Source organism: Mustelus asterias, chromosome 30 (assembly GCF_964213995.1).
Source record: "Mustelus asterias chromosome 30, sMusAst1.hap1.1, whole genome shotgun sequence".
NCBI lineage: Eukaryota > Metazoa > Chordata > Chondrichthyes > Carcharhiniformes > Triakidae > Mustelus > Mustelus asterias.
This window is the reverse complement of record NC_135830.1, coordinates 11460166-11487751: the sequence shown is the minus strand read 5'-3', so window position 1 is coordinate 11487751 and position 27586 is coordinate 11460166. Positions and strand designations below refer to the sequence as shown.

The 27586-nt window shown below is 45.3% G+C and overlaps 3 protein-coding genes across 5 annotated transcripts in view; 1 reads left to right on the top strand and 2 right to left on the bottom strand.

Annotated features, from left to right (window-relative positions):
- LOC144481037 (uncharacterized) overlaps positions 1-27586 on the bottom strand; it is a 297288-nt gene that overhangs the window by 58266 nt on the left and 211436 nt on the right. The gene's annotated exons all lie outside the window — the stretch shown is intronic.
- On the top strand, positions 750-20230 carry LOC144480890 (uncharacterized). Its single transcript, XM_078200522.1, has 5 exons — positions 750-6199; positions 8409-9766; positions 17950-18598; positions 18749-18936; positions 20225-20230. Exons 2-5 carry the CDS (start codon positions 8759-8761, stop codon positions 20228-20230), a joined length of 1851 nt encoding a protein of 616 aa, XP_078056648.1. The 5' UTR covers positions 750-6199; positions 8409-8758.
- LOC144481041 (uncharacterized) overlaps positions 25985-27586 on the bottom strand; it is a 211559-nt gene continuing 209957 nt past the window's right edge. For all 3 annotated transcript variants that reach the window (XM_078200687.1, XM_078200685.1, XM_078200686.1), the window contains exon 2: positions 25985-27205. In XM_078200687.1, coding sequence (XP_078056813.1) covers positions 26182-26910 — 729 coding nt within the window. In that variant the 5' untranslated portion in view covers positions 26911-27205 and the 3' untranslated portion in view covers positions 25985-26181. The remainder of the gene's footprint in view (positions 27206-27586) is intronic.

Here is a 27586-nt window from a genome sequence, read left to right as displayed (position 1 = left end):
ATTGTTCTGACTCTGCCAGCAAGGCTGTGGAATTAATTGGATCGATCTTAAAGAGAGCCCGGCTGGGCAGGATAGAGTCACAGAGGTTTACAGCATGGAAACGTGAGCCAAATGGTTTCCATCTGTGATGTATCATTGCATAAAACAGAATATTCAGTCTCAGGAGAAAGAAAGTGAAATAAACCAGTTTCTGGGGGATTTACCCAATCAGTATGAGCACCTTCAGGAGAGCAGAGAGGGGGGGGGAGGGGGGAAACCAGTGAGAAATGTTTTAAAAACTCGGGGTATTCCCACAGGAGAGCACTGGTTTAAATCAATTTTAGAAATAGAGAATGGCAGTGCACAAATTCAGAGGAATGTATTTTTAAAAATTAATTGATCTCAATTGCACAAGATAATTTTCTATTATGTCTTTGATTGACAATGGCGCTGTTAATTCCCAGGTGCCCCTGCGGTTGTGAACGTGCCCTATTCTTCCGGTGAAGCGGGCAGAGAGGGGAGTGATTTTTGGAGGGCAGAACTGGAAGATAAGCTGAATTTATTTTTACTTACTTTTTTCGGAGTTGTTTTTTTCCTGAGAAACAGGAAACCGGAAGTCAGCCGTAGGGAGACCTGGGACGGTTTTTTTTTTGCCCACTAAATTTGAACGGGGAGGTAACCCGAGACTCTACACGTGTAGAGTCTCCCACCCTCCCTCCTCCTCTAACCTAAAAAAAAAGACTCTGCGTGAGAGCAGGTGAGCTTTCTTTTTCTTTTTCTTTTCTCTTTCATTTATTAGTTCGGGAAGTTAGCAGGGATGTCAGTGCAGGCAGTGCAATGTTCCTCCTGTGGGATGTGTGAGGTGAGGGACACCATTAGTGTCCCAGCTGAGTACACCTGCAGGAAGTGCACCCAATTCCAGCTCCTTGAAGACTGTGTTAGGGATCTGGAGTTGGAACTGGATGAACTCAGGATCATTTGGGAGGCAGAGACAGTTATAGATAAAAGCTACAGGGAGGTTCATACTCCTAGGAATGAGGATACTTGGGTGACTGTTAGAAAGGGTAAGAAGCAGACAGTGCAGCGATCCCCTGTGGCCGTTCCTCTGTATAACAAGTATACCGTTTTGGATCCTGTTGGGGAGGGCGACTTACCAGGGGTAAGCCATGGGGTACAGGTCTCTGGCACAGAGTCTGTCCCTGTTGCTCAGAAGGGAAAGGGGGGGAGGAGTAGAGCATTAGTCATTGGGAACTGCATAGTTAGGGGGACAGATCGGAGATTCTGTGAGAGCGAGAGGGACTCGCGGCTGGTGTGTTGCCTCCCAGGTGCCAGGGTCTTTGATGTCTCGGATCGTGTTTTCAAGATCCTTAAGGGGGAAGGGGACCAGCCCCAAGTTGTGGTCCACACAGGCACCAATGACATAGGTAGGAAAAGAGATGGGGATGTAAGGCAGAAATTCAGGGAGTTAGGGTGGAAGCTTAGAGCGAGAACAAATAGAGTTGTTATCTCTGGTTTGTTACCCGTGCCACGTGCTAGTGAGGAGAGGAATAGGGAGAGAGAGCAGTTGAACACGTGGCTACAGGAATGGTGCAGGAGGGAAGGATTTAGATACCTGGATAATTGGCGCTCATTCTGGGGTAGGTGGGACCTCTACAAACGGGATGGTCTTCACCTGGACCAGAGGGGTACTAATATCCTGGGGGGGAAATTTGCTAATGCTCTTCGGGAGGGTTTAAACTAATTCGGCAGGGGGGTGGGAACCTGGATTTCTGCTCCAGTGTACAGGAGGATGTGAGTGGTGAGGTGATGAATAAGATTTCAAGGTCGCAGGAGTGTACCGGCAGGCAGGAAGGTGCTTTGAAGTGTGTCTACTTCAATGCCAGGAGCATCCGGAATAACGTGGGTGAACTTGCAGCATGGGCTGGTACCTGGGACTTCGATGTTGTGGCCATTTCGGGGACATGGATAGAGCAGGGACAGGAATGGTTGTTGCAGGTTCCGGGGTTTAGATGTTTCAGTAAGATCAGGGAAGGTGGTAAAAGAGGAGGAGGTGCGGCATTGTTAGTCAAGGATAGTATTACGGTGGCAGAAAGGACGTTTGATGAGGACTCGTCTACTGAGGTAGTATGGGCTGAGGTTAGAAACAGGAAAGGAGAGGTCACCCTGATGGGAGTTTTCTATAGGTCTCCGAAAAGTTCCAGAGATGTAGAGGAAAGGATTGCAAAGATGATTCTGGATAGGAGCGAAAGCAACAGGGCAGTTGTTATGGGGGACTTTAACTTTACAAATATTGACTGGAAAAGCTATAGTTCGAGTACTTTAGATGGGTCAGTTTTTGTCCAATGTGTGCAGGAGGGTTTGCTGACACAGTATGTAGATAGGCCAACAAGAGGCAAGGCCACATTGGATTTGGTACTGGGTAATGAACCAGGCCAGGTGTTAGATTTGGAGGTAGGTGAGCACTTTGGTGATAGTGACCACAATTCAGTTATGTTTACTTTAGCAATGGAAAGGGATAGGTATACACCGCAGGGCAAGTGTTATAGCTGGGGGAAAGGAAATTATGATGCGATTAGGCGAGATTTAGGATGCACAGGATGGGGAAGAAATCTGTAGGGGATGGGCACAATTGAAATGTGGAGCTTGTTCAATGAACAGCTACTGCGTGTCCTTGATAAGTATGTACCTGTCAGGCAAGGAGGTAGTGGTCGAGCGGGGGAACCGTGGTTTACTAAAGAAGTTGAATCTCTTGTGAAGAGGAAGAAGGAGACTTATGTAAAGATGAGACGTGAAGGCTCAGTAAGGGCGCTTGAGAGTTACAAGTTCGCCAGGAAGGAGCTGAAGAGAGAGCTAAGAAGAGCCAGGAGGGGACGTGAGAAGTCTTTGGCAGGTAGGATCAAGGAAAATCCTAACGCTTTCTACAGGTATGTCAGGAATAAAAGAATGACTAGGGTAAGATTAGGGCCAGTCAAGGACAGTAGTGGGAAGTTGTGCGTGGAGTCTGAAGAGATAGGAGAGGCGCTAAATGAATATTTTTCATCAGTATTCACACAGGAAAAAGACAATGTTGTCGAAGAGAATACTGAGATACAGGCGATTGGACTAGACGGGATTGAGGTTCATAAGGAGGAGGTGTTTGCAATTCTGGAAAGTGTGAAAATAGATAAGTCCCCTGGGCCGGATGGGATTTATCCTAGCATTCGCTGGGAAGCTAGGGAGGAGATTGCAGAGCCTTTGGCTTTGATTTTTATGTCATTGTCTACAGGAATAGTGCCAGAAGACTGGAGAATAGCAAATGTTGTCCCCTTGTTCAAGAAGGGGAGTAGAGACAACCCTGGTAATTATAGACCAGTGAGCCTTACTTCTGTTGTGGGCAAAGTTTTGGAAAGGATTAGAAGAGATAGGATTTATAATCATCTAGAAATTAATAATTTGATTAGGGATAGTCAGCACGGTTTTGTGAAGGGAAGGTCGTGCTTCACAAACCTTATTGAGTTCTTTGAGAAGGTGACCAAAGAGGTGGATGAGGGTAAAGCAGTTGATGTGGTGTTTATGGATTTAAGTAAAGCATTTGATAAAGTTCCCCATGGTAGGCTATTGCCTACCATGGTAGGCATGTGATTGAGGGTGATTTTGAGATTTGGATCAGAAATTGGCTAGCTGTAAGAAGACAGAGGGTGGTGGTTGATGGGAAATGTTCATCCTGGAGTTCAGTTACTAGTGTACCGCAAGGATCTGTTTTGGGGCCACTTTTGTTTGTCATTTTTATAAATGGTCTGGATGAGGGCGTAGAAGGATGGGTTAGTAAATTTGCGGATGACACTAAAGTCGGTGGAGTTGAGGACAGTGTGGAAGGATGTTGCAGGTTACAGAGGGACATAGATAAGCTGCAGTGCTGGGCTGAGAGGTGGCAAATGGAGTTTGATGTGGAAAAGTGTGAGGTGATTCACTTTGGAAGGAGTAACAGGAATACAGAGTACTGGGCTAATGGTAAGATACTTGGTAGTGTGGATGAGCAGAGAGATCTCGGTGTCCATGTGCATAGATCCCTGAAAGTTGGCACCCAGATTGATAGGGTTGCTAAGAAGGCGTACAGTGTGTTAGCTTTTATTAGAAGAGGGATTGAGTTTCGGAGCCATGCTGTCATGTTGCAGCTGTACAAAACTCTGGTGCAGCCGCACTTGGACTATTGTGTACAGTTCTGGTCGCCGCATTATAGGAAGGATGTGGAAGCATTGGAAAGGGTGCAGAGGAGATTTACCAGGATGTTGCCTGGTATGGTGGGAAGGTCTTATGAGGAAAGGCTGAGTGACTTGAGGCTTTTTTCGTTGGAGAGAAGAAATTTAAGAGGTGACTTAATAGAGGCATTCAAGATGATCAGAGGATTAGATAAGTTGGACAGTGTAAGCCTTTTTCCTCGGATGATGATGGCTAGCACGAGGGGGCATAGCTTTAAATTGAGGGGTGATAGATATAGATCAGATGTCAGAGGTAGGTTCTTTACTCAGAGAGTAGTAAGGGTGTGGAATGCCTGCCTGCAACAGTAGTGGACTCGTCAACATGAAGGGCATTTAAAGGGTCATTGGATAAACATATGGATGAGATTGGAATAGTGTAGGTTGGATGGGTTTAGATTCGTTTCACAGGTCGGTGCAACATTGAGGGCCGAAGGGCCTGTACTGCGCTGTAATGTTCTATGTTCTATAGTCATTCCACAGGAGCCTATTGCGCAGGCGCAGTGCTGTATCTGGGGCATGCGCAGTGTCACTGCTCAGAGTCCTGAATGCGGGAGACGCTTTTTTCAGCGGGTGAGTCGGTTGGGCTGCGGGAGAAGTGGAGCCGGGAGTTGGGGTAGGGAGGGAGCGAGCGGAGGCTTCACAAACATCCGCTGTAGGCTGCACGGCCCGAATCAGACCCTGCAGGTCCCGGGTTTACAGCTCCCAGGCTTTTATCTCGGGAACAGGCCCCGGTTATCGGCCGCCATCTTGTTTCAGCGGGGAAGGAGGGCACATGCGCTGCTGTCTGTGACGGGTCACAATGGGCGTGGTTTCGGGGGCTGGTTCAGAACCTCTATCTTCAGAGGGACAATAGGTGGCAGGGCGCATGCGCAGCTATCCAAGAACATCGGAATAAGAATTCGAAACAGGAGCCCGTCATTCGGCCCATCGAGCCTGCTGCATCATTCAATAAGATCATGTCTACTTTGCTACCCCCAGCCCGTCCATACCCTTAACTCTCTTGTGGATCAAAACCTCAGCTTTGAATATATTCAATGACCTGCCTCCAATCCTCACTGGTGAAGACAGAGTTCCAAAGATCAACAACCCGCTGAGAGAAAAGATCTCTCTTCATCTTCATCTTAAATTTGAGATCCTTTATTTTTACTTGATTCCCACACCTGAGGAAACATCCTCTCAGCATCTACCTTGTCAAGCACCTTATATCATATGAATCACAGAATCCCTACAGTGCAGAAGCAGGCCATTTGGCCCATCGAGTCTGTGCCGACCACAATCCCACCCAAGCTCCATCCCCACAACCCCATGCATTTGACACAAGGGTCAATTTAGCATAGCCAATCCACCGAACCACAGTCTTTGGACTGTGGGAGGAAACCAGAGCACCTGGAGGAAACCCACACAGACAGTGCACAGAAAATGTGCAAACTCCACACAGACAGTGACCCAAGGCCGGAATTGAACCTGGGACCCTGTCGCTGTGAGGCAGCAGTGCTAGCCACCATGCCGCCCTTAAATTCCCAGATATTTCAATAGGATTACTTCTCAGTCTTCTAAACTCCAAAGAGTACAGGCCCAAGCTGCTCAACCTGAAAGATAAAACCCCTCATTTCAGGAATCAACCAACTGGATCTTCCCTGAACTGCCTCCACTGCAATTTTGTCCCAGCTGAAGTAATTCTGTGCCAGGTTAAAGGAGGAGTGAATGTTTGGAATTTCTGTTCTGGACAGATGCTGATGGATTTTGGAAACTCCTTTTACAGGGGGTTAGAAGGGAAAGATTTACACACAGCAAACTCAGACGAAAAGAAATGTTTGTCTGTCTTGAATTTCTAACCTTGAATTACACCTATAACTTTCCTCATTTACAGGGACAAGATTTGAAGATTGCAACATTTTTCCCGGACACCAATCTCTCTGAGATCTTTGCAGATGTAGACTCCAGCGGATTTAAAATGTTGAAAACAGTGAAATGGTTTTGGGGTGAGTGCTACTGAGCATTAAGTTAAATTCAGAGCATGCTCTGATTCCATGGATCTCGGGCTACTGTGACTCCTTTACCACGGATGGGCAGGCAATGGTGCAGTGATAGTGTTATTGGATTAGTAATACAGGGATCCAGGGCAATGCACTGTGAACCCTGGGTTCGAATCCCACAGTGGCAGATGTTGAAATTTGAATTCAGTAAAAATCTAGAATTGGAAGTCCATTGATGACAATTGTAAAAATCCATCTGATTTAATAATGTCCTTTATAGAAGGAAATCTACCACATCCCCCAGCAATGCAAGCCACTCAGTTCAAGGGCAATGAGTTATGGGCAGTAGATGCTGATGCAGCCAGCGCACAGAGTCACAGAGCAATACAGCACGGAAACAGGCCCTTAGGCCCAACTGATCCATGCCAACCATGGTGCCCTCCCAGCTAGTCCCAAATGCCCGTGTTTGGCTCATGAATTGGAAAGGATTAGAGGGATATGTACTTATCCAAATGCTTTTTAAATGTTTAAACCTGCTGTTTGAACATTCAACCACTTTCTCTGGCAGCTCAATCCATGTACACATCACCCTCTGCATGAAGAAGTTGCCCCTCAGGTCCCTTTTAATCTTTCCCCTCTCATATTAAATCTATGTCCTCTAGTTTTCAATTCCCCGACCCTGGCAAAAAGACAATGTGGGTTCATCCTATCTATGCCCCTCATTATTTAATACACCTCAATATAGTCACCCCACATTCTCCTACATTCGAAGGAATAAACCCGAGCCTGTCCAACCTCTCATGATCATTCAGACCCATTAGTCCCGGCAACATCCTCATAAATCTTCTTTGCACTCTTTACAGTTTATCAATGTTTTTCCTATAACAGGGTTACAAAAACTGTACACAATACTCCAAGTGCGGCCTCACCAATGACTTATACAACTATAACATAATGTCCCAACTCCTATACTCAGTGCCCTGACTGATGAAGGCCAGTGTGCTAAATGCCTTCTTCACCACTCTGTCTACCTGTGACATCACTTTCAACGAACGATATACTTGTACTCCTGGGTTCCTCTGTTCCTCAACACTCCCCAGGGCCTTACCATTCACTGTATAAGTCCTACCCTGGTTTGACTTTCCAAAATGCAACACTCACACTTAAGACCATAAGACATAGGAGCAGAATTAGGCCACTCGGCCCATCGAGTCTGCTCCGCCATTCAATCATGGCTGATATTTTTCTCATCCCCATTCTCCTGCCTTTTTGCCATCACCCCTGATCCCCTTATTAATCAAGAACCTATCTATCTCTGTCTTAAAGACAGTCAATGACCTGGCCTCCACAGCCTTCTGCGGCAAAGAGTTCCACAAATTCCCCACTCTCTGGCTGAAGAAATTCCTCCTTATCTCTGTTTTAAAGGATCGTCCCTTTAGCCTGAGGTTGTGCCTCTGTGCTCTGTATTATTTGTACTGAAATCCATTTGCCAATCATCGGCTCACTTCCTTAACCGATCAACTGATGAAGATCCCCCTGTATATATATATATTTCCAGACGTCTCTTCCCTCAGAGGGCTGTTAGTCTTTTGGATTTCTCTTCTACAGGGACCAGTGGAGGCTGAGGATCATTGAATATATTCCAGTTAGACAGATCTTTGACTGACAAGGGTGTCAAGGGTTATGGGGAACAGACAAGAAGATGGAGCAAAAGCTAAGATGTGGGGGGATTTCTTCACTCAAGGATGTGGTAAAGCTTTGGAATTCTCAATCCCTGAGGACAGTGAAACCTCAGTCATCAACTACTTGCAAGAGAGCGATTGATTGGTTTCTAGATATTGAGGATATCAAGGGATATGGGTTTAGTGTGGGGAGAATGATGCTGAGGTAGATGAACGAATTATCTCATTGAATAGTTTAAAAGGCTCGATGGGCCAAATGGCCGACTGCAGCTCCTATTTGTTATGGTCTCTGTGTCCAGGACAGGAAGCAGTGAGCATGGATCTGTCAATCAGCCTCAATCAGCACCTTCAGGAGAATTGGGAGGGTGAATATTAGATACAGCAGAGTGAGAATGGAGGGAGAGTGTGTGGGATGGCGATTTACAGCTTTTTGGGACTGAAATAGGAAAGAATGTTCCACAGAAACTAGAATTGTCTGTTCTGAATTTCTATCCTGTACTGATACTGATGACTTTTGTAAACTTGTTTTACAGGATCTTGAAAGAGGAATCACAGGCCGAAATCTCAAACGTCACGTCAGATCTGACAGAGTCATATTCCATGGGAGCTGAATATCATCGGCCTTTGAATCTAGAAGGAGAAATGGTTGTCCAGTCTGTTGATTTGAAAAGATTTCAAACATCAGTGTGACTGGAAAAGCACCAACACACGGCCACACTGGAGTGAGAGTCTTCCAGTGCACTGACTAAAGAGCTTTAACCAGTTACACAGCCTGAATAACTATCACACCATTCACAGCGGGGAGAGACTGTACCCGTGTTCTGTGTGTGGACAAGGCTTCAACTGATTGTCCACCCAAGGGAGAGGCAAGGACACCTGCACCATGGAGAAACCATGGAAATGTGCGGACTGTGCGAAGAGATACAGATACCCAAATGAGCTGGAAGCTCATCGGCGCAACCACATTGGGGAGAGGCCATTCACCTGCTCTCAGTGTGGGAAGGGATTCACTCGGTTATCCATCCTGCAGTCACACCAGCAAGTTCACACTGGGGAGAGACCGTTCACCTGCTCTCAGTGTGGGAAGGGATTCACTCGGTTATCCACCCTGCAGAAACACCAGCGAGTTCACACTGGGGAGAGGCCATTCACCTGCTCTCAGTGTGGGAAGGGATTCACTCGGTTATCCATCCTGCAGTCACACCAGCGAGTTCACACTGGGGAGAGGCCGTTCACCTGCTCTCAGTGTGGGAAGGGACTCTGTGATCCATCCAGCCTGCGGATACACCAGCGGGTTCACACTGGGGAGAGGCCATTCACCTGCTCTCAGTGTGAGAAGGGATTCTGTAATCCATCCAGCCTGCTGAGACACCAGCGAGTTCACACTGGGGAGAGGCCGTTCACCTGCTCTCAGTGTGGGATGGGATTCTATGATTCATCCAGCCTGCGGATACACCAGCGGGTTCACACTGGGGAGAGGCCATTCACCTGCTCTCAGTGTGGGAAGGGATTCACTTGGTCAAACCAGCTGCAGAGACACCAGCGAGTTCACACTGGGGAGAGGCCATTCACCTGCTCTCAGTGTGGGAAGGAATTCACTCGGTCATCCCAGCTGCAGAGACACCATGAAGTTCACACTGGAGAGAGGCCATTCACCTGCTCTCAGTGTGGGGAGGGATTCACTCAGTCATCCCACCTGCTGAGACACCAGCGAATTCACACTGGGGAGAGGCCGTTCACCTGCTCTCAGTGTGAGAAGGGATTCACTCGATTATCCAGCCTGCGGATACACCAGCGAGTTCACACTGGGGAGAGGCCATTCACCTGCTCTCAGTGTGGGAAGGGATTCAGTCTTTCATCCCAGCTGCTGAGACACCAACGAGTTCACGAGTGATTCCAGGGGGTTGGATTCTGCTGTTATTGTTTCTGCTCTCAGTTACATCCAGGACTGCATTTTGTTCATTCTCACAGTTGGTCAATGGGGAGGATGCTCTGATTGTGGGAAGGGATTCACTGATTCATCCGACCTGTTGAAACACCAGAGAATTCATAATAGGGAGAGGCCATTTATCTGCTCCGAGTGTGGGAAGGGATTTACTCAGTCATTCAACCTGCTAAAACACCAGCCAAGTCACACTGGAGAGAGGCCATTCACTTGCTCCAGTTGTGGGAAGGGATTTATTGATTCATCCAACCTGGTAAAGCACCAGCGAATTCACACTGGGGACAGGCCATTCACCTGCTCTGATTGTGGCAAGGGATTCAGTCAATCATCCAACCTGATAAAGCACCAGCGAATTCACACTGGGGACAGGCCATTCACCTGCTCCGTGTGTGGGAAGGGATTCACTCAGTCACCTCACCTGCTGAAACACCATCATGTTCACGAGTGACTGCAAGGACTGAATTTTGCTGTTAATCTCATCGAGGTCCCAACCATTTTCATTGGTGTCTGTTTCTGCTGATGTTAATAAACCCTGGCCCAGTTGTAAGATTTGTATTGTGGATTGTCTTGTCTGAGTCCTGAACTCGTAAATAAAAACAAGAAGTGCTGTAAAAACTCAGCAGGTCTGACAGCATCTCTGGAGAGAGAAACAGAGCTAATGTTTTGACACTGAAGAAGAGTCACATTCAACTGGAAACATTAACTGTTCCTGTCTTTACAGATTCTGTCAGACTTATTGAGATTTTGCAGCAACTTCTGCTTTTAGAATGACGGTGAATGCTGGATACATGAATCAGAGATTGGTGTAAAACTGGGATCTGCTCCTAAATGAAAGTGAAACAGCAGGTTAAAGTTTCCAGTCTGAAAAGTACCATGGTTGTTATACTATATATACCATTTTACGGCTGGTTTTAACTCATTTAAAATAAACCTATTTAAAATATATTTGTTAAAGTCAGTATTAAAATACGAGTTGGATGAGTTCACAGGAGCCTGTTAACCACTGGGACAATTATTCAACAAACATTGGATTTCCAGATAGAGAAGAAGCTGCAGTTTGTTTGCAGGAATTCCCTGTTTTATTGATGTGTGTGTGTTAGACATCAGGATAACTAAAACTGCACAAACCTGGACATCAATGGTGATATGATTGACAGTTACTCTGGGAATCACTCCACGGTGAAACTTCAGCACTGACACTGCTGAATTTTGTCGGCTCAGGGAGTGGGACCTCCAGGAGTGGACTGTAAGAAAAGCTGGGTTTCAGTATCCTGACTAATATACGGTGAGGAACCAGAAAAATCCTTACTGAGGAACTGCCTGGGGTTTTACCAGTGTAGGTTCAGGGGTGAATGATTCCTGACTCCCTGAAATGTCTGAGATTGAACCCAGTTTGGAACAAGATTCATTCAGTTTCCAGGAGAATAGAGACAAATATCACCCACAACTGAGAGAGAGAAAAACAGCCACCTTGATCAATGACTTGGATGAAGCCAGAATTGATGATACAAAGATAGGTAAAAAAGCAAGTTGTGAGGTTATTACAAAAAATCTGTAAGGGACACAGATAAGTTACCTGAATGGACAGAAAAATGGCAGATGGAGTATAGTGCGGGAAAGTGGGAGCTTTTCCACTTTGGCAGGAAGAATAGAGAAGCAAACAATTTATAAATGTACAGAAACTGAAGAATACTGCCGTAGAGAGGAATCTGGGTGACCTTGTACATGAATCGTGAAAAAATAGGATGAAGGTAGAGCAAGTAAAGAAGGCAGCAAATGGAGTGTTGGACTTTACTGCAAGGGGGTGGAGTTTGAAAAAGGGAACTTGCTGCACCTACACAGGACATTGCTGAGATAGCAGCTGGAATACTGTGTACGGTTCTGGTCTCCCTACTTATGGAATGACATGCTTTCATTGGAAAGTTCAGAGAAAGTTCACCAGGCCCATTCCTAAGATGAAGGTGTTGTCTTTTGAGGAAAGGTTGTGAAGGTGTAGGGGAGAATTCTCCCATCCCGCCCACCACAGGAATCGTAGCAGGCCGGGGGGTGGACCACAGAAAGGTCCTTTGACCTCGGGGGGGATTCTCCGGTTTTGGGGCCAGCGTGGCCGGAGAATCCAACTCGTTGTCTTTTGGGGAAGGGTTGCACCTATACTCATTAAGTTTAGAAGAATAAGCGGTGAACTTTCTGAAACGTATAAGATTCTCATGGGGGGTTGACAGGCGAGAGGTCAAGAGGATGATTCATGAAGGAGTCTTGAACTTCATGGCACAGATCTACAAGGGAGCCAAGTGTATTTCTTTAGCCCTTACAGACAACAATACTTTATCCTCACTTTTAGTCAGGTTAGCTGGTGTTGTCCACCCAATGGCACAGGCCCTGTTTCATGTGAGAGGATTTGATTTGATTTGATTTACGATTGTCACATGTATTGGGATACAGTGAATATTATTGTTTCTTGTGCGCTATACAGACAAAACATACCATCCATTAAAGTACATTGGGGAGAAGAAGAGGGTGCAGAATATAGTGTTACAGTCATAGCTAGGGTGTAGAATAAGATCAATGTTGGTCCATTCAAAAGTCTGATAGCAGGGAAGAAGCAGTTCTTAATTCAGTTGGTACAGCGTGTGGGTGGGTGGGTGGGAGGATGGCTGCATGTGTTAGTTTCTGTGCATGAGGATGTGTGTATATGTGTGTGTGTGCGCGTGTGTGAGAGAGAGAGTATGTGTCTCTGTGTGTGGGTGTCTGAGTGAGGCTGCTTCTCATCAGTTGTAACACAAACCTTCATCCAAGCAGACAATGATAGGTCTCTGAGTTTCCAATTGAGTGATTTGAGTGATTCAGAGATTCTCCATCCAGAGTGAAACCACTGTGTGCTGTGTAAAACCTGACATATACACAACCAGACCCCACTTCTCCTGGAACAACGTGTCTGCTGCTTTCCTGATCCCTTCCTTTCCCCTCGCCATTATCCTCAGATAGTTCACAAATTCCATTGTACCTCATCCTCCAATGGTCTTCACTTTAAATATTTCCATCAGTCTTGCCAACAGATAGCAATGGGATTGCTGCTATCACAGTGATAAATTCTGAAATACTGCCTCTCTGATCTTGATCTCCCCACCATATCCTCACCTGAGTTCCATTTTTTAATATGAGGAAACTAATATAATTTAACTTTCAACAGCACCTTCCAACACTGCGACCTTTACCTTCCAATCCTACAAACTGTCCCACCTCGAGAACAAGGGCAGCAGATAATTGGTAACATGGACAACTGCAAGTTATCTAAAGAACAAAGAACAGTACAGCAGAGGAACAGACCCTTCACCGAAAAACAATGGCACCCAAGACTTAAACGATCCTGACTTGGAATCATGTTGCTGTCCTTTCACTGTTGCTGATCAAAAATCCTGGAAATCCCTTCCTCACAGCACTTTGGATGTACCTACACTACATGGACTAACAGCAAACTTATAAACATAGGAGCAGGAGTAGATCATTCAGCCCATGGCCCATTTAATTAGATCACGGCTGATCTGACGGTAACTTCAACTCTGCAGTTCAAGAAGGCAGCCTCAACCACCTTCTCAAGAATAATTTGGATTGGATAATCGATGCTGGTCGAGCCAGCAATGCCCACATTGTATAAACAAATATAAAACCCCATTAAAACTGGTTCAGCACACCCCCTCCACACAGAATGAGAAAGATTGGCTTTAAGCTCACTTGTTCCTTTATAGTCTGTTGTTCTGAACGATGACAGTATTAACCTTCTGTCTAACCTGTCTTTATGGGCGGCATGGTGGCACAGCGGTTAGCGATGCTACTTCACAGCACCAGGAACCCAGGTTCAATCCCCAGCTTGGGTCACTGTCTCTATGGAGTTTGCACGTTCTTTGTGGGTTTCCTCCGAGTGCTCCAGTTTCCTCCCACAGTCTGAAAGACATGCTGGTTTGGTGCATTGGCAATGCTAAATTCTCCCTCAGTGTACCCAAACAGGCACCAGAGTGTGGCGATTAGGGGAATTTCACAGTAACTTCATTGCAGTGTTAATGTAAGCCTTACTTGTGACTAATAAATAAACTTTAACTTTTCTTAACCCTTCTTGCAGTTCAATTACTGAAATCAGTCCTTGTTCTAATGATGAGATTCCCTGTCTGCTGTTACTTTAGGAAGTCTCACAACACCAGGTTAAAGTCCAACAGGTTTATTTGGTAGCAAAAGCCACACAAGCTTTCGGAGGTCTGCTCCTTCGTCAGGTGAGTGGGAGTTGTGTTCACAAACAGGGCATATAAAGACACAAACTCAATTTACAAAATGATGGTTGGAATGCGAGGCTTTACAGGTAATCAAGTCTTAAAGGTACGTTGTTACTTTAAATCAGCCCTTGAATTAGTTGTGTTTTTTTCCCTCATGTTCCCACATTTCAGTAACAAAATGTTTTGTTCTTCGCTCTGACAAAGGGTCATCCAGACTCGAAACGTTGGCTCTATTCTCTCTCCACAGACCACCTGAGATTTTCCAGCATTTTCTGTTTTTGTTTCAGTGACAAATGTTGATGTGTTTGTCCCTACACCCACAGGGCTCCATCTGTTTGAAACCACAAACAGAAAGGTCCAGTTTTCTCCTGGACTTTTTTTTTATACTTTTCCAATTCAATCAAATCAAATCCAATTCAGAGTCTCAACAAGTTGAGACACTTCAGATCCAGGCTGACAGGACAGGGCGAGCGACCAAACCACCCTGTCCTGGGCCTGATCTACATGAGCCAAGCTGATTGGAGAAGGGGGACATGATGTGGAGATGCCGGTAACTTTCACAATGATGCAGAGTTTCAGCCAATGAGGGAGATCCGGGCTCAGCCCCGCCCCTCGTTCACTCCGATTGGTTGGAGGACCAGCCGCTCCCGCTCGGTCCTCCAGCCCCGCCCCCTCTTCCTATTGGGCCGGAGCTGCCATCAATCACTGCCTGGGCATTGTGATGTGGAGCATGCGCAGTCCGGATACTGGAAGTGGTTGTTGCGTTGCAATTCGGAGCAACTCAAATTTAGAAATCGCCGGGTAAGCGGGGTGCGATAGAGCCGGTGTGTGGGTTGGAAGCTTCAGAAGTATATGATAGAGGCTCCGAATCCCGAATAGAAAGCTCCCGGTCCCGCGTTTGCAGGCAGCGGGCCGCGTTCGCGGTTCAAGGGTAACGGCCGCCATCTTGAAACGGAGGGGATACAACATAGCGCATGCGCGGCCGCCATCTTTATTATGGGCAATGAGAAGTAGTGCGCATGCGCAGCGTGAGCCTGGAATTCCAGGTCAGCCCCGCCCCCTCCCAGGGACATGTTTATCTCCAATTGCAGGAATTTGTTATTTATTTATTATTTCACAGGGCGTGGGCCTCAGTTGTGTTTATTGCATGTAGGGGAATATTCACAGTCTAAAGATGCTGAACTTAATGTTGAGTCCAAAAGGCTGTAATGTGCCCAATCGGAAGATGGGGTGTTGTTCCTCCAGATTGCATTGGGCAACACTGGGGCATTGCAACAGGCCAAGGACAGAGATGTGGGCATGAGAGCAAGATGCTGAGTTGAAATGGCAAGTGACTGGAAAGCGAATGTCATGCTTGTGGACTGAGCAAAGGTGTTCTGCAAAGCAGTAACTCAGTCTGTGTTTAATCTCCCCAGCATAGAGGAGACGGTATTGTAATAGAACCATAGAAAATTACAGCTCAGAAACAGGCCTTTTGGCCCTTCTTGTCTGTGCCGAACCATTTTATGCCTAGTCCCACTGACCTGCACTTGGACCATATCCCTCCACACCCCTCTCATCCATGAACCCGTCCAAGTTTTTCTTAAATGTTAAAAGTGACCCCGCATTTACCACTTTATCCGGCAGCTCATTCCACACTCCCACCACTCTCTGCGTGAAGAAGCCCCCCCTAATATTCCCTTTAAACTTTTCTCCTTTCACCTTAACCCATGCCCTCTGGTTTTTTTCTCCCCTAGCCTCAGCGGAAAAAGCCTGCTTGCATTCACTCTATCTATACCCATCAAAATCTTATACACCTCTACCAAATCTCCCCTCAATCTTCTACGCTCCAGGGAATAAAGTCCCAACCTATTCAATCTCTCTCTGTAACTCAGCTTCTCAAGTCCCGACAACATCCTTGTGAACCTTCTCTGCACTCTTTCAATCTTATTTACATCCTTCCTGTAACTAGGTGACCAAAACTGCACACAATACTCTAAATTCTGCCTCACCAATGCCTTATATAAACTTACCATAACACTCCAACTTTTATACTCGATACTCCGATTTATAAAGGCCAATGTACCAAAGGCACTCTTTACGACCCTATCCACCTGTGACGTCACTTTTAGGGAATTCTGTACCTGTATTCCCAGATCCCTCTGTCCAACTGCACTCTTCAGAGTCCTACCATTTACCCTGTACGTTCTTCTTTGGTTTGTCCTTCCAAAGTGCAATATCTCACACTTGTCTGCGTTAAATTCCATTTGCCATTTTTCAGCCCATTTTTCTAGTTGGTCCAAATCCCTCTGCAAGCTTTGAAAACCTTCCTCACTGTCCACTACACCTCCAATCTTTGTATCATCAGCAAACTTGCTGATCCAATTTACCACATTATCATCCAGATCATTGATATAGATGACAAACAACAATGGACCCAACACCGATCCCTGCGGCACACCACTAGTCACAGGCCTCCACTCAGAGAAGCAATCCTCCACAACCACTCTCTGGCTTCTTCCATTGAGCCAGTGTCTTATCCAATTTACTACCTCCCCATGTATACCTAGCGACTGAACCTTCCTAACTAAACTCCCATGAGGGACCTTGTCAAAGGCCTTGCTGAAATCCAGGTAGACAACATCCACCGCCTTCCCTTCATCCACCTTCCTGGTAACCTCCTCGAAAAACTCTAATAGATTGGTCAAACATGACCTACCACGCACAAAGCCATGTTGACTCTCCCTAATAAGTCCTAATAAGTAATGCAGTGGACTAAATTGAAGGAGATACAAATGAAATGCTGCTTCACCTGAAGGGAGTGTTAGGAGTGTTGGACAAGGAGGATGTACTATTGCACCTTTTGCGAATGCGTGGGCATGTAAAGTGGGATGAGGGGTTGAGGGTGATGGAGGAGTGGACCGGGTATCATGGAGGAAACGGTCTCTGCAGAATGCTGATTGGGGTGGTGAGCGGATGTGTTTCATGGTGGTAGCATGCTAGAATTGGCAGAAATGATCACATGGTTAGCACGACTGCCTCACAGCTCCAGGGACCTGTGTTCAATTCCCAGCTTGGTCACTGGCTGTGCAGAGTTTGCACATTCTCCCCTTGTCTGTGTGGGTTTCCTCCAGGTGCTCTGGTTTCCTCCCATGGTCCAAAGATGTGCAGATTAGTTGGATTAGCCATGTCAAAATGCCCCTTAGTGTCCCGGGATGTGTATGTTAGAGGGATTAGCAGGGTAAATATGTGGGGTTTCGGGGATAGGACCTGAGTGGGATTGTTGTTGGTGCAGGCTCGATCGGCCAAATGGCCGCCTTCTGACTGCAGGGAATCTATCCTTTGATTGTGGCCGCTGGTGTTGTGAAAAGGCAAGACAAGGGGTGGGGGGGGACACCTTTCACCTTAATCATATTGAGTGACAGAGTAGGCTTGATGGGGTGAATGGCCTGCTTCTGTTCCTATTTCTTACTATCTCTGAGTCCAAGACAGGAAGCCGTTAACAGAGATCTGTCCATCAGCAGAATTGCAAAGGTGTAGAATTACGTACAGCAGAGTGGGGATAGAGGGAGACTGTGTGGTGTGGAGATTAGCAGATTTTGAGGATTGAGGGAGGAAAGAATATTCCTTAGAAACTAGAATTGTCTGTTCAGAATTTCTATCCCGGACTGACTGCTTAATTTTGTAAACTCTCTTTACAGGTATTACAAGGGAAAAGTTTGCAGATGCAAAACTCAGGACAAACATCTTGACTTGAGTCACTCGATTATTCTTCAACCTTTGAATGTGGAAGTAGAAATGTTTGTCTGTGGAAAAGATGTCAATCGTCAGTGTGACTGGAAAAGCACTGAGTTGCATCACATGTAAAAACATCATACCGTTCAGAGTGGAGAGAAGCTGTACACGTGTTCTGTGTGTGTGGACGAGGCTTCAACTGATCATCAAACCAGGAGAAACAACAAGGACACCAGCACCATGGAGAAACCCTGGAAATGTGAGGTTTGTGGGAAAGGATTCCGTGCTCCCTGTGAACTGGAAACTCATCAACGCAGTCACAGCGGAGAAAGGCCATTCACCTGCTCGATGTGTGGGAAAGGATTCATTGATTCATCCACCCTGCACAGACACCAGAGAGTTCACACCGGGGAGAGGCCGTTCACCTGCTCTGAATGTGGGAAAGGCTTCAGTGATTCATCCAACCTGCTGATACACCAGCGAGTTCACACTGGGGAGAGACCATTCACCTGCTCTCAGTGTGGGAAAGGATTCACACGGGCATCTGCTTTGAGGAATCACGAGAGCTTTCACACCGGTGAGGGGCTGTTCACCTGTTCTGACTGTGGGAAGGGATTCGCTCACTCATCCCTCCTGCTGACACACCAGCGCATTCACACCGGGGAGAGGCCGTTCAGCTGCTCTGACTGTGGGAGGGGATTCACTCAGTCATCAAGTCTGGTGAGACATCGACGCATTCACACCAGGGAGACGCCATTCACCTGCTCCGTATGTGGGAAGGGATTCAGTCAGTCTGACAGTCTGCTGGGACAACGAGGCACCCACACCAATGAGACACATTTTAAATGCTCTGACTGTGGGAGTTGCTTCATACAATCTGTGCTGCTGGACACTGAGGAGAGACCGTTCAGCTGCTCTCACTGCACAAAGTGCTTTAGAATGTCATACGATCTGCTGAGACATCAGAGAGTTCACACCAGGGAGAAGCCATTCACCTGTTCTGACTGTGGGAAGGGGTTCAGTGATTCATCCAACCTGCAGAGACACCAACGAGTTCACACTGGGGAGAAGCCATTCACCTGCTCTCAGTGTGGGAAAGGATTCACTCAGTCATCCCACCTACAGACACACCAACGAGTTCACAATGGGGAGAGACCGTTCACCTGCTCCGTGTGTGAGAAAGGATTCAATGATTTATCCAATTTACTGAGACACCAACGATTTCATAACGCAGAGATTCATTCACCTGCTGTGTGTGTGGGCAGGGATTCACTTGTTCATCCAAACTGCTGAGACACCAAGGCAGTTACAGTGATTCGATGCGCTGTGGCTGTTAATCGCATCAATTGAGCGACCACATATAAAGAGAGAGTGACAAGGAGTGGAGTTAGGAAGTATACACCTGTAATGTTTCACTCTGAATAAATCTATTCCAAGTAAAGATTGGCTCCAGTTTCTTCCTTCACCATAAGACTGTCAGGAATAATAGATGGTCACAGAATTCTTGCTGAATGTTGGAAACTCAAGAAAAATAAAATTTCAGGCAGAAGATTACAATCCCAGCAGCTTTTGTGAGGATGGCTGAAAGTGAGTGGGAATTGTCAGGGTCTGATTTCCCACCGATGTTCTCGGAGTCTGAACCATAAGACCAGTGGAAGAATGAAGTGGAGATGTGGACAGGGGTTACATTTCGACCAAGGAGGAAACAAGGTCCGGCCTTGGCATTGTCACTTCCTCATTAAAGAAAGCTGAATACCTTCTTTAAACCAACAAAGCTACACAATTCTTTTTACCAAAATGAACTTTATTGTACATAATACTATTTTGTTTTAATTCTTTTAATTTAACACTATTATTTATAACTGTGTGTGATGTGTTCAGGTTTACTTTTTACATGCCCAGATTCTCTCACAAGGCACAATCTGGAAGTTATTTATTTCTGTCTAGACCACAATAAACATACCACTGTCCCTTGGGAGAATTCTCCTCAGCTCCAGTTATTCTCCAAGGTAAAACTTTCATTTACCAGCCCCTGTCTATAAATGCTCAGACTTTTGTTCTCATTCCACACGCTAATCTGCTGTAGGTCATTGGTCCAAATTTTCTTCAGCCATTTCCAGAATGTCATTCAAATACTTCTGATGTTTAAGCAAAATGGTTTGCTGCTCCTGTTTGTTCTTTGAACATTTCATAATCCTGGAGTTTCTCCTGATCTAATTCAGATTGAGTTTTATTTAATTTCTTTCCAGTGATGTCGAAGCTTCTTCATTCTGGACTTTCATTTTGTTTTCTAACATTTTGAATCTTCCTCATCACTCACAAACTACTCATTCCAATCATTGGGGGGGGGTTTAAATATTTTAAAAAAAAATAATTTGTCCATTTCTCTGAACTCCTGTTGTTGTTATTTCTTGTTCTGTCTCAGCAATAGCAGCTACTCAGTGTCAATTGTCATTCACTATTTGAGGTCTTATTTCCTCTGGTGGTGGACTTTTATCTTGAAATGTTTCCAGCACTTTTCCTGCCTCTGCACTGTCCATTACCAGGGTGGATATCAATATCTTTACTCATGTTAGTTTGATTTGATTTATTATTGTCACATGTACTAATATACAGTGAAAAGTATTGTTTCTTGTGCACAATACAGACAAGGCATACCATTCATAGAGAAGGAAAGGAGTGTGTGCAAAATGTAGTGTTACAGTCATAGCTAGAGTGTAGCAAAAGATCAACTTAGTGTGAGGTAGGTCCATTCAAAAGTCTGATGGCAGCAGGAAAGAGGCTGTTCTTGAGTCGGTTGGTATGGGACCTCAGACTTTTGTATCTTTTTCTGACAGAAGAAGGTGGGAGAGAGAATGTCTGGGGTGCGTGGGGTCCTTAATTATGCAGATTGCTTTTCCGAGGCAGCGGGAAGTGTTGACACTCAATGGATGGGAGGCTGGTTTGCGTGATGGACTGGGTTTCATTCACAACCCCCTTTGTAGTTCTTGCGGTCTTGGGCAGAGTAGGAGCCATACCAAGCTGTGATACAACCAGAAAGAATGCTTTCTATGGTGCATCTGTAAACGTTGGTGAGAGTCGTAGCTGATATGTCAAGTTTCCTTCGTCTTCTGAGAAAGTAGAGGCACCTCTGGGTGAAGAAATTTGTTGCTTCACTGGAGCACAAATAGATGAGGGATTGTTTTACTCACAGGAACATCTTCTGAACCATGAACATGGTTTTAGAACATGAAAAACAATATCACCGACTATATAATTCCCCACTATAAAATCTCTAATCAGTAAGCCGATAACTGTCCCCTTTATTAAAGCGTAGTTTAAATTTACACTGCACAATGATAGGCACACATTTAGAAACATAGAAACTAGAAGCAGGAGTAGGCCATTCAACCCTTCGAGCCTGCTCCGCCATTCATTTTGCTCATGGTTGATCATCAAACTCAATATCCTGATCCCCTTCCCCCCATATCCCTTGATCCCTTTAGCCCCAAGAGCTATATCTGATTTCTTCTTGAAATCAGACAACATTTTGGCCTCAACTATATTTTGTGATGATGAATTCCACACATTCACCACCTTCTAGGGAAAGAAATTTCTCCTCACCTCAAAAAGGTGTAAAAGTTTTACCCCTTATCCTCAATCTATGACCCCTAGTTCTGGACTCCATCAATACCCAAATTGTAGTTTTAACTCTACACAAATGAGATAGACACACAATTCAAATCAATGACCAAAGTGTAGTTTAAGTTCACTCTCCTGAATGTCACACACACTTCCCATCACAGCAGCTGGTGAAATTTGAATGCAATAAAAAAATGTAGAATTAAGAATCTACTGATGACCATGAAACCATTGTCGATTATCGGAAAAACTCCATCTGGTTCAGTAATGTCCTTTCGGGAAGGAAATCTGCCATCCTTACCTGGTTTGGTCCACATGCAACTCCAGAGCCACAGAAATGTGGTTGACTCTTAGATGTCCTCTGAAACGGAGGGCAATTAGGGATGGGAAATAAATGCTGGTGCAGCCAGTGATGCACACATCTGATAAATGAATTTTTAAAAAAAATCTACACAATGGGATAGACAGACACTTCCAATCAATGTCTCAAAATCAATACATTTTGTTTCAGAGAACTTTTGGAAAAGTCTAAATCTTTTCCCAATAAACCCTGAACTGAGGCAGTATCTCACAGGATAACAATCTTTCTAGGCTCTTGGACAAAAATGGAGTGATTTCCCCTTCAAATATAAATGCTTCATAAAAGCAAAATTCTGTGGATGATGGATTCTGAAACAAAAACAGAGAATGCTGGAAAAACTGCAGGTTTGGCAACAACTGTAGGAAGAAAATAGAGATAATGTTTCAAATCTGTGTGACTCTTTCAGAACTAAAGAGAAGAAAAATGTGTTATTTACTGTATAGGACAAGGTGGAATTTACAATTCCTTCATAATCCCTCATGTCTCTATTTTCACCCATCATAAATACATTAGAAGGTACTGATTTCTGACAAGCTCCCTCCTTTGCTGCAACCTTCGCAGGAGAAACACCAACATCTTTAGCAATGCCATTGGTTTAGTTTTAATCTCCAATAATCTGATTTTAAATGTACGACCATGAAAACATATTGGTGTTTTAGACTCAGTTCTATCCTTTTACAACCCTGTGAGCATCTGTTTTCTTTCATTCCTCCAGCGTGTTCTGCAATAGTTAGAGGTCGGGTTGGCAACTCGAGTCCATGATTACTCTCTGTAGAGCAATCCTGTCAATCCTATTCCCCTTCTAGATTCCAATTCCCCTGCAAGTTGATTTCCTTCAAATCAATTTCAATCATCCATCCAGTTTCATTTTGGAATCATTGATCATCTCCAATTCCACTCCGCTCCTGGTCAGTGAGTTCCTGTATGAGCTGCGGGCGGGCTGGAGCGGGCAAGAGTTGACAGTGGGAACAGCAATGGCCGGTAGAGTTACAGCGATCCTTCGTGGCCAGGAGGGGAAACTGCAGCAGCAGCAGCACAGTCTGGCCAAAAGCTTCCCCAGTTCAGCTGCTCAGAGGCACTGGGAACCTCTTCAAATGTAAACTTCAGCTTCTCACATTCAGCCCCATCCATCCATCTCTCCCACAATCCACCTCACACTTCCTCTCTCTCTCTCTCTCTCTCCATCCATCCCTCCCTAAAACAAGAACCATTCACTCTGCACAGCAGTTTCATCTTCATTCCCCCAGTCTGTATTCCAGCCTTCATCACACCCACTCTGCTCCCAGATACTTTACACCATTAGATATTACAATTCAAACTTTATAATCTCTACAATTTAATATTTGTTATTTGGCATTTAGAACGGAACAATCTCATTAGTGACAGACAGCATGGTTTTGTAAGAGGGAGGTCGTGCCTTACAAATTTGGTGGAGTTTTTTGAGGAAGTGACAAAAACGGTTGATGAAGGAAGGGCCGTGGATGTCGTCTATATGGATTTCAATAAGGCATTTGACAAAGTCCCACATGGCAGGTTGGTTAAGAAGGTTAAGGCTCATGGGATACAAGGAGAAGTGGCTAGATGGGTGGAGAACTGGCTTGGCCATAGGAGACAGAGGGTAGTGGTCGAAGGGTCTTTTTCCGGCTGGAGGTCTGTGACCAGTGGTGTTCCGCAGGGCTCTGTACTGGGACCTCTGCTATTTGTGATATACATAAATCATTTGGAAGAAGGTGTAACTGGTGTGATCAGCAAGTTTGCGGATGACACGAAGATGGCTGGACTTGCGGATAGCGAAGAGCATTGTCGGGCAATACAGCAGGATATAGATAGGCTGGAAAATTGGGCGGAGAGGTGGCAGATGGAGTTTAATCCGGATAAATGCGAAGTGATGCATTTTGGAAGAAATAATGTAGGGAGGAGTTATACAATAAATGGCAGAGTCAACAGGAGTATAGAAACACAGAGGGACCTAGGTGTGCAAGTCCACAAATCCTTGAAGGTGGCAACACAGGTGGAGAAGGTGGTGAAGAAGGCATATGGTATGCTTGCCTTTATAGGACGGGGTATAGAGTATAAAAGCTGGAGTCTGATGATGCAGCTGTATAGAACGCTGGTTAGGCCACATTTGGAGTACTGTGTCCAGTTCTGGTCGCCGCACTACCAGAAGGACGTGAAGGCATTGGAGAGAGTGCAGAGAAGGTTTACCAGGATGTTGCCTGGTATGGAGGGTCTTAGCTATGAGGAGAGATTGGGTAGACTGGGGTTGTTCTCCTTGGAAAGACGGAGAATGAGGGGAGACCTAATAGAGGTATACAAGATTATGAAGGGTACAGATAGGGTGAACAGTGGGAAGCTTTTTCCCAGGTCGGAGGTGACGATCACGAGGGGTCACGGGCTCAAGCTGAGAGGGGCGAAGTATAACTCAGACATCAGAGGGACGTTTTTTACACAGAGGGTGGTGGGGGCCTGGAATGTGCTGCCAAGTAGGGTGGTGGAGGCAGGCACGCTGACATCGTTTAAGACTTACCTGGATAGTCACATGAGCAGCCTGGGAATGGAGGGATACAAACGGTTGGTCTCGTTGGACCAAGGAGCGGCACAGGCTTGGAGGGCCGAAGGGCCTGTTTCCTGTGCTGTACTGTTCTTTGTTCTTTGTTCAAGGCAATCACAGACAGCAGATAAATCATCAATTCCACTCCCACCCTGAGCAATAGGGGATATATTTATACATTATCTCATTTCATAGTAAAACCCACACACTGAGCCTCAGATTTGCTTCTGTTATTATTTTAGTGTCCAGCAGGTGGATATTAGAATGAGATTAACATCAACCCTTCATGGTCTCAGTCTCCGTGTTTGTGAGAGTGTGTGTGATAATGTGTATGTCTGTGCATGTGTTTGTGTAAGTCTGAATATTTTTTCGTCTGCATGTCTGTGAATGTGTTTGTCTGCCAGTTTGCCTGTAGATGTTTGTCTGAGATTATGTATATCTGGAGATATGTTTGTGAGTTTCCCAGTGTCTGTCAATGTGTCTGTGTGTCTGCGAGTTTGCCTGTTGCTGTTTCTGAGATTGTTATCGATTTGTGAATGGGTCCATCTGTATTAAAGTATATTAAAATGAAAAATAATAGCAACAAGAAAATTACGGCAGCACAATTCTCCAATAAGATCCTTTCGTCATCTGAGAATTCAGTGATCTCCCAGGTAGAGACCAATTATCTCACAGCACCATAAGAGGGAGCTCCCTCACTGTGTTCGCTGCAGCAGGAGGAGGGTGGGATGAAAAGGTCTTCAGTTATTGTCAATCTTTTCATGTTTAATAGATGTTTTGTTAAAAGCTAATTGGCCGTCCAGTGACTCTGTTCATCCACATTTCTAAAACAAAAAGGTAAAAGTTATGGTCACTTGAGTCAGGGTTTTATTCTTGGACCGTCCTGTCCAATAGTAACATCAGCTGGGATTGTAACATTCCATCTCCTCTCAGCAGCTCATCGTGTCCAGGAGACCCACCTTCTGTTCTGTTCACCCAATTCCCACTAAACTGCTTTTAGATTTGGATAAGTTTGTATAAAATAGATAAAGGTGGATATTCAAGATACTTCACAAGTGAATAAAGGCACAAAATTCCACAGATTCTGAACAAACAAAATAAACTTTTCTATACACCTGTGAGAAAGGTACAACAATTCACAATATGAGGAAGGGGAGATTGAATGGTAGTTTACAAGGGCATGTGTCAAGGATATTTTGGAGAGAAGTGGATGATGATATTGGATTTGAAGGAGGGAGCTATTAACAATAGCAGCTATTATGGAGAAGTCGTGCTGTCAGTAGTTCAGTGGGAATAGGACTGAAGGATCAGGAGATGGGACTCATGGACAAGATGAGCTCTAAGAGGACACGAGGGGAGGTGGGAGAGAAACTGCAGAAAGATCAGAGTTCAGAGCGCAGACAAAAGGGAGCGTTAGAGGAGGTTTGGTTCAGTGGGTTAGGGGAAGGAGGGAAGCAGCAGAGGCAGCTGATTGGATTGTCCCAATCCTAGTGACAAAGAAGATCATGAGTTTCTCCTCCATGAGCACTTGTGGGGAGGTGAAGATAGAGGAAGATCAACGGGAGAGCACCACAAAAGGAATTCAATTGTGTTGATGATATTAAAAAGATTCAACGTGGCATTGAACACAAAGATAATTTATTTGACTTTTATTCAGAATGTTAAACAGTACAACTGGCTAGAGTTCATTAACATCAACAAAAACAAACCCAATGAACATATTACAGTCATGGACAGGATTAACAGCAGATTCCAATCACTGTGTTACTTGTGAATTCTTTGGTGTTTAAGCAGGTTGGATGAATCAGTGAATCCATTCCCACACTCAGAGCCTTTCTCCGGTGTGAACTCACTGGTGTCTCAGCAGGCTGGAGGACCGAGTGAACCCCTGCCCACATTCAGAGCAGGTGAACGGCCTCTCCCCGGTGTGAACTCGCTGGTGTCTCAGCAGGTTGAAGGACTGAGTGAATCCCTTCCCACATTCGGAGCAGGTGAATGGCCTCTCCCCAGTGTGAACTCGCTGATGGACAATGAGGCTACATGATTGCCTGAACCCAGCCTCACAGTGAGAGCACCTGAATGGTCTCTCGTCAGTGTGAACACGTTGATGGGACATCAGTTCACTAGAACTTTTATAGCACTTCTCACAGTCAGAGCATTTAAAAGGTCTCTCCCGAGTGTGAATAAGCTGGTGTGTCAATAGGTGGGATGACCGAGTGAATCCCTTCCCACAGTCGGAGCAGGTGACTGGCCTCTCCCCAGTGTGAACTCGCTGGTGTAATGCCAAATTGTATGACTGAATGAACCTTTTCCCACACACAGAGCAGCTGAACGGACTCTCCCCAGTATGAACACACTGATGTAATGCTAGGTTGGATGACTGAGTGAAATCCTTCCCACATATGGAGCAGGTGAAGAGTCTCTCCCCAGTGTGGGTGCGTCGATGTGTTTCCAGTTTGGATGGACAAGTGAATGCTTTCCCACAGTCCCCACATATCCACGGTTTCTCCGTGGTGTCGGTGTCATCATGTCTCTCCAGGTTGATGATCAGTTGAAGCCTCGTCCGCACACACAACATGTGTACAGTTTCTACTCACTGTGAATGGTGATGTATTTTCAGGCTGTGTAACTGGTTAAAGCTCTTTCCACAGTCAGTTCACTGGAACACTCTCACTCGGGTGTGCGTGTGTCTCGGTGCTTTTCCAGTCACACTGATGTTTGAAATCTTTTCCCATAGACAAAACAAACAAACATTTCTCCTTCCACTTTCCAAGTACGATGATATCCAGGTCCTAATGAATCGAGTGATTCTGTCAGATCTTGATGTGATGTCTGGTTTGAGATTCCCGACTGCAATCCTCAACTTCTAATAGCTGTAAAAACCGTCAATAAAAGTCATCACTGACAGCCCAGGATAGAAATTCTCAACAGACAATTCTAGTTTCTCTGGAATTTTTTCCTCTCGAACCCCCAAAGTTGCAGATCCCCATCCCACACATTCTCCCTCCTCCCTGAACTGAAATCCAAATAAATTAACAGATAATCATTTCAGTATCCTTTTAAAAAATGTGTACAACTAGAGATAGTATTTTCGATGATTCACTTCATTCATAACACATGAGAAAACATTAATCTGAATCACCCCGACCCGATCAGTCAGAATAGCAGATATTAACTTTGTGTCCAGAACTGACTGTTTAGAGATTTGATGAGAAATTGTGAAGGGGGTTTCTCTAAACCTCCCTCTCTAACTA